Source organism: Miniopterus schreibersii, assembly GCF_964146895.1.
Source record: "Miniopterus schreibersii genome assembly, chromosome: 14".
Lineage (NCBI taxonomy): Eukaryota > Metazoa > Chordata > Mammalia > Chiroptera > Miniopteridae > Miniopterus > Miniopterus schreibersii.
The window spans coordinates 12,045,211-12,050,795 of NC_138114.1; the positions used below are offsets into that span (position 1 = coordinate 12,045,211).

The window sequence follows — 5,585 nt, forward strand, 5'->3', positions numbered from 1 at the left end:
CTGTCTCCTTGCTTCCCTGGGAAAAGAGTTCCGCCTTGGTATGTTCTTTCCTGGTGGTGGGCATTTGGGGACTGGTGATCCTTGACTGTGACTGTGTCACCAGCCAAGATGGGGCACCATGGCCACGAGGGAAGGGTTTCCTTGCCATATGCCTCCCTCGGGCCCTGGGTAAGTGCTCTCATCCTGCACTGCTTGGAAACTGGTTGAGGGGAAGATAGGGGACCTCCAGGCCATGGGAAGTTCCCTTCTTACAGACCTGGAGTTTCTCTTTAGCAGGCTTCCTAAGTGCCCCTCTAGCCTGAGTGCTCCTTGAGGAAATACGCTGTGTAAACAGATGGCTGCTTCCAGCCCGGCACTCCCTGGAGTGGAAGCCCTTGTGACAAGAGTCTCTCCAGTGTGGAGAGGAAGTGTGGTAGCCCACCTCCGTATAAATGGTGCTGTCCACCCCTCCACTCTGACCTGGAGGCAGAGATCCACGTGGGCTCTGTTTGTGTGGGTGAGTTTAGCCCCATCCCAGTGCACGCGTTGCAGACAGTGGGAACCAGTCCAGCAGTCACAGGCTTAAGTCAGGGCCCGGCTGGGAAAGAGGGGGCTCCCCTCACACCCCTGCAGTTTCACAGAATTTTAACTACGCGTGCAAGCAGAGGGGCTTGCAATTATCCTTATTTTTTCTGGGCTCCTAAGCCAGGTCCGTTCTCACCAGGAACTCAGCAAGACCTGACAGGGAGCATAGAACAGCCTGCCAAGGAGAAAGGGTCACCCCAGCAGGAGGAGGATCTCCCCATCACTGATCATCTTGGAGTGGCCAGGCTATGACCCTGGTCATCTTCATTCATCCTCAGGAACATGATCCCTTAGAACCTGAAAAGAGGGCAGCTGAGAGTATAAGGGACAGATGGAGGGAGGGAGGGATGGCATCCCTCCCCAACAGCCTAGGAGGGCAGGCCAGGGCTGTCTCCAGGGCACAGAAGTTTCAGCTGAGGTGAAGAGTGGTGAAGTGAGCTCCCCATGGTCACACAGCAATGTGCAAACAGAGACCCTATTAGAACCCAGATCCTCTGACTCTCCAGAGCTCTTCACCCTGTGCCTGCTCACTTGCCCAGGCGCCACACCACCTCAAGCTGGGGCAATGGGCCGTGAGACCATGTCAGATGCCAGGCGATGCTAGGAGTTTCCAAGGATAGTTTGGGTCTTCCCAGAGCTCCTGTCTGTACCTGCCCTGCCCTGAGGCTCCGCTGTGTGGGGGAGGGGAGACCTCTGCACATGCTCCAGATGGGCTGACAGCCCTTCCTTTCTGCAGGAGGAGCAGCTGGAGCCGGAACCATGTTGCTGTGCCCTTTGGCTCTCACCCTCGTCCTGCTGGTGGTCTCTGGCATCCACTGCGATGTGAAGGAAATTTGTTCTGGAAGCCCAGGCATCCCTGGCACTCCAGGATCGCACGGCCTGCCAGGCAGAGATGGAAGAGATGGCATCAAAGGAGACCCGGGACCTCCAGGTACTGGCTGGGAGAGCCGTCCCTCATCTGAGGGACAGTGGCCTGTTTTCAGTAGCCCCATGCATCTGGGGCTCTGGACTGGGTCCAAGGGTCAGCTGGATGGTGGAGCATGGCGGGAGTTTCCCAGGGCCCTTAGACTGGAGCAGCCGTGGAGGGTCTCTCCTCAAAGCGCCCATGTACTGACAGCTGAGTCAGCCTGGCTGATAATGGAGGTCCAGTCACATGAGTCCAGCCCAGTTGCGAATGAGGTACCATACATCCACGTCCCCTTCTCTCTGCAGGCCCCATGGGTCCCCCTGGAGGAATGCCAGGCCTCCCTGGGCGGGACGGGCCGATTGGAGCCCCTGGCGTGGCTGGCGAGCCTGGAGATAAGGGAGAACCTGGTGAGAGAGGCCCTCCAGGTAAGCAAGGTGGGGAAGGCAGGCAGTGGCAATGCGGGCACAGTGCCCATGCAATTGTCACAGGAGAGATGATGGGGATCAGACAAAGCTGTGGAGGTCCCCAAGGCCATGCTGCTCAACCCAAATAAGAGATTATGAGGTTGAGGAGAGGAACTGGAGGCACTTCTTAGGGGTGAGGTGCTAGGGGCATTCTAAAGGTGTAGGGGGTTTGTGGACCAAAGACCCAAGCAGATGGTGTGATTGGGAGCCCCACATGCAGAAGGAAACCCTGAAGCTCTGAGTAGTGATCCAGGTCCATCAGCGGAGTACAGAGAACCACGCCTGCCCTTGGTGGAGGGTGGGGGAGGGGGCTCTGCCCAGAACAGGGAAAACCCACAGAGGTGGGCAAGTAGAGCCATTAAAGGCCATGGCAGCAGAGGTGAGCGAGGAGGGGCTCAGCAGGGGCAAGGCTGCATGAAAGGACAAGTGTGTAGGGAGTGTGGAAGCACACTCCGGGGGAGGGGACCCTTACAGCTTGGGGCCTGGGCAGTGGGTATGGACCAGTAGAGGGAAGAATGCCAAGCTTGCAACTGGTATCACACCTGCTTGGCAGCAAGTGGAGGTCTCTATTGGCTTGCCCACGTCCTGGATTGGGTTTTTTTCTACAGGGCTTCCAGCTTATCTAGATGAGGAGCTCCAAAGCACACTCCAAGACTTCAGACATCAAATCCTGCAGTCAAGAGGAGGTAAGGGACCCCTTAGGGCTTTATAGGATAGGGGGTCTCCCACAAGTTCCCCTCATCCTCAGCACCAGGCTCCAGAACCTGGAGACATGCAGGTGTGGACATGCATGTCTTGGGGGAAATAATGATGCTTCCCTTTTCTGATGTCTTTGATGGGCCAGAGGGGCAGAGGTAGGCATGGGTTAGCTCCCCGTCATGGGAAAGCAAGTTCTCTATCTTGCTTTCTATTGAATCCCAGAAACTGCAGTTTGGGGCAATAAGAAGACAGTTAATAAGTAATTGTTAAATGCAAGAGTGAATGAACAGAATAGAGCACAGAGGGGAATTTAGAAAAACCAGGATTGGGAGATGGAGGGAAGACAGAAAGGCAGAGGAGAACAGACTGGAGAGTATGAAGGCAGGGAGCCCACGTGAGCCAGAGGTCATCGGCCTGACCCAGATTCCCCCATTCTCAGTCCTCAATTTGCAGGGTTCCGCGCTGATAGTGGGAGAGAAGCTCTTCTCCACCAATGGGCAGTCGGGCAATTTTGATACCATTAGAGAGTTGTGTGGCAGAGCCGGCGGCAGCATTGCGGTCCCGAGGAATCCCGAAGAGAATGAGGCCATTGCGAGCATCGTGAAGAAGCACAACACTTACACCTACCTGGGCCTGGCCGAGGGCCCCACCCCCGGAGCCTTCTACCTCCTGGACGGGACGCCTGCAAACTACACCAACTGGTACCCGGGGGAGCCCCGGGGTCGGGGCAAAGAAACCTGTGTGGAGATGTACACGGATGGGACGTGGAATGACAGGAACTGCCGCCAGTACCGGCTGGCCATCTGTGAGTTTTGAGTGGGCATCAAGGCCACAGGCGAGACAGGCTCCTGCCTTGCCTTTCAGCCTCCATCCTGTGGCTCCACCTGACGTGTGAGATGCCGTAACTCCTTTGCAACAGAATTTATTTGAGGCTATTTGGGTTGGAGGCCCTCTCAGCCACTCGCTCCCCAGTGGGGCCCTCACGCTTCCCCCTTGATCACTAATCAGTCGGTCACGCCCCTGCAGCTCCTCCTCTGCACTCCAGGCAGCCCCTCCTACCTTTGCCCTTTGTGAAGACGTCTTTCTTCTTCCTCCTGCCCAGTTCCTTCATTTATAGATGGGGACAGTGAAGTCCTGGGACAGAAGATTCCCTCTGAAATCACGCAGAGGGTGCCTGCTTCCTCGCCCCCTCTATTCTTTCTCTGCAGCCCACCACCTGCCCAGTCCCATCAAGATTTAGAAGTTCTGGTTAAGCATATGATAGAAACAGGTGGACTTCTGGGAAATTCCAAATTTGGGGATTATCTGGCAACCTGGGCATCTGGGGACACACGTGATCAGTCTGTCCATGGCATCAGAAGCCAGCTGGTGTCCCAGCATGGTGAAGGCCAACCCAGTCACAGTGATTGGCATATATTATACATTGTCTTGAGCCTTGGGGTACCAAGTCAACTCCCTGACCTAAAAGCAGCTAGCTTATACCTCTAGAGAAAATCTTACCCCCACTCCAGACATAACCCACGTAACTTTCTGCTGTTGGACATATCTCCACACAACTTCAGATCTCATGAGGAGTTCACAGCACTGACTATTGATTGAGCACATGCTATGTACCAAGCACCTTGACAAGCACTTCTAGAAAATAAAATATTATTTAATATTTACACAGTGCCGTTATTTTTCATGTTTTTTATATGAGAAGTTAAATATTTTTGAGTTTTACTACACGGAGCAAGTGACAGAGACTGGACTCAGACTCATCTACCTGGACCTGAAGCTCATGATCACAACCACCCTACCCTCTCGCTGAACAGAGGTGATTTAAGTGTAATGAATCATGACTGTGTTAACATCAGTTTCCATTGCTCTGGTTCCAAGAAACATCACATTTCTGTATTTTTATAAATCCATTTAACTGGCTCTGAGCCCCCACTTACCAAAAAAAAAAGGAAAATTCAATCTCGGGTTATGCTTCCTCTGTTGAATGGAAGGGCAACCAGCTCTCCACTCGCAGGTTATATGGGCAAATGGGGAGCTACAGAAAACACCTGGAAGAACATCAGTGTTGATAGCTGGCATTAAGATAACTCCTCCTCTAAGTCTTTGTAATCCATTTTGGGTAGTGATATCATGTCTTCCATTTCCCACTCAGCCATCTGGATGTTTTCCATAGTTAGAGCTCTGTCCAGGGCCTCTGTGAGTCACCCTAGTCTCAAGGAATGGGACCATGTTCCAGTGTCCTGTGGGAATAAAACCATGTCCTTACCGGCTTGAGGACGCAACCACATATGTGTCCTAACTTCTCCCACTTTCACATCTTCTAAAGCTCTTCGTCACTGCATAGAATTCTTTTCTTAGGCACGAGGAAGCTCTGGATCAAAACCCACAAAGTCAGATGGGAATGAGCAGAAATATTTTTCATTCTTTCATGAATGGTCATTTTAAATCTGGTCACCTTGCTACATGTGCATAGGGCCCAGCACACAAATTATTGAACCTGCCCCCAAATTCAAAAAAAGCAAGAAGGAAAGGTATATTTTTCCTATTTTATAGATGAATAGTCTAAGCCTACAAAAATAGATGTTTCTCATTCCTCATTAAATTTATATTTTACTTAGTTTATGGTTTTATTTGCTGTTGTTACTATATTTTTATCACATTTTAAATTAATTATTGATGGTTTATAAGAAAACTATTGATTTCTTTTTTGTTGATCTTGCATTCAGCCATCTTTTTGAATTTTCATTTATCCCCTAATATTTCTAATATAATTATCTTATATTTTATAACTATATGATTATATTTATAAATGACAGAAATTTTTGCCTATTCATTATATTTACATTTATTATATATCATTCTTATATATTTAAAGGTGCCAAGAGAGTCCCTATATATTGTTGAAGACACTCAATGATGTTATGTTTTTGGGGGGCCCTGAATGTATAAAT

The 5,585-nt window shown here is 50.8% G+C and overlaps 1 protein-coding gene across 1 annotated transcript; it reads left to right on the forward strand.

Annotated features, from left to right (window-relative positions):
• The first annotated feature begins 295 nt into the window (after window positions 1–295).
• On the forward strand, window positions 296–5,249 carry SFTPA1 (surfactant protein A1). The gene is made up of 5 exons (XM_081158565.1): window positions 296–496; window positions 1,301–1,495; window positions 1,777–1,896; window positions 2,544–2,621; window positions 3,074–5,249. The coding sequence occupies exons 2-5, from the start codon at window positions 1,324–1,326 to the stop codon at window positions 3,448–3,450; spliced, it is 747 nt and encodes a 248-aa protein (XP_081014691.1). The 5' UTR covers window positions 296–496; window positions 1,301–1,323; the 3' UTR covers window positions 3,451–5,249.
• Window positions 5,250–5,585: the final 336 nt, after the last annotated feature.

Coding starts and splice junctions, on each gene's coding strand:
- SFTPA1 (XM_081158565.1), top strand. CDS start 1,324: ATGTTGCTGTGCCCTTTGGCTCTCACCCTCGTCCTGCTGGTGGTCTCT. Junction 1,496..1,776: donor AGGAGACCCGGGACCTCCAG/GTACTGGCTGGG, acceptor TTCTCTCTGCAG/GCCCCATGGGTCCCCCTGGA. Junction 1,897..2,543: donor TGGTGAGAGAGGCCCTCCAG/GTAAGCAAGGTG, acceptor TTTTTTCTACAG/GGCTTCCAGCTTATCTAGAT.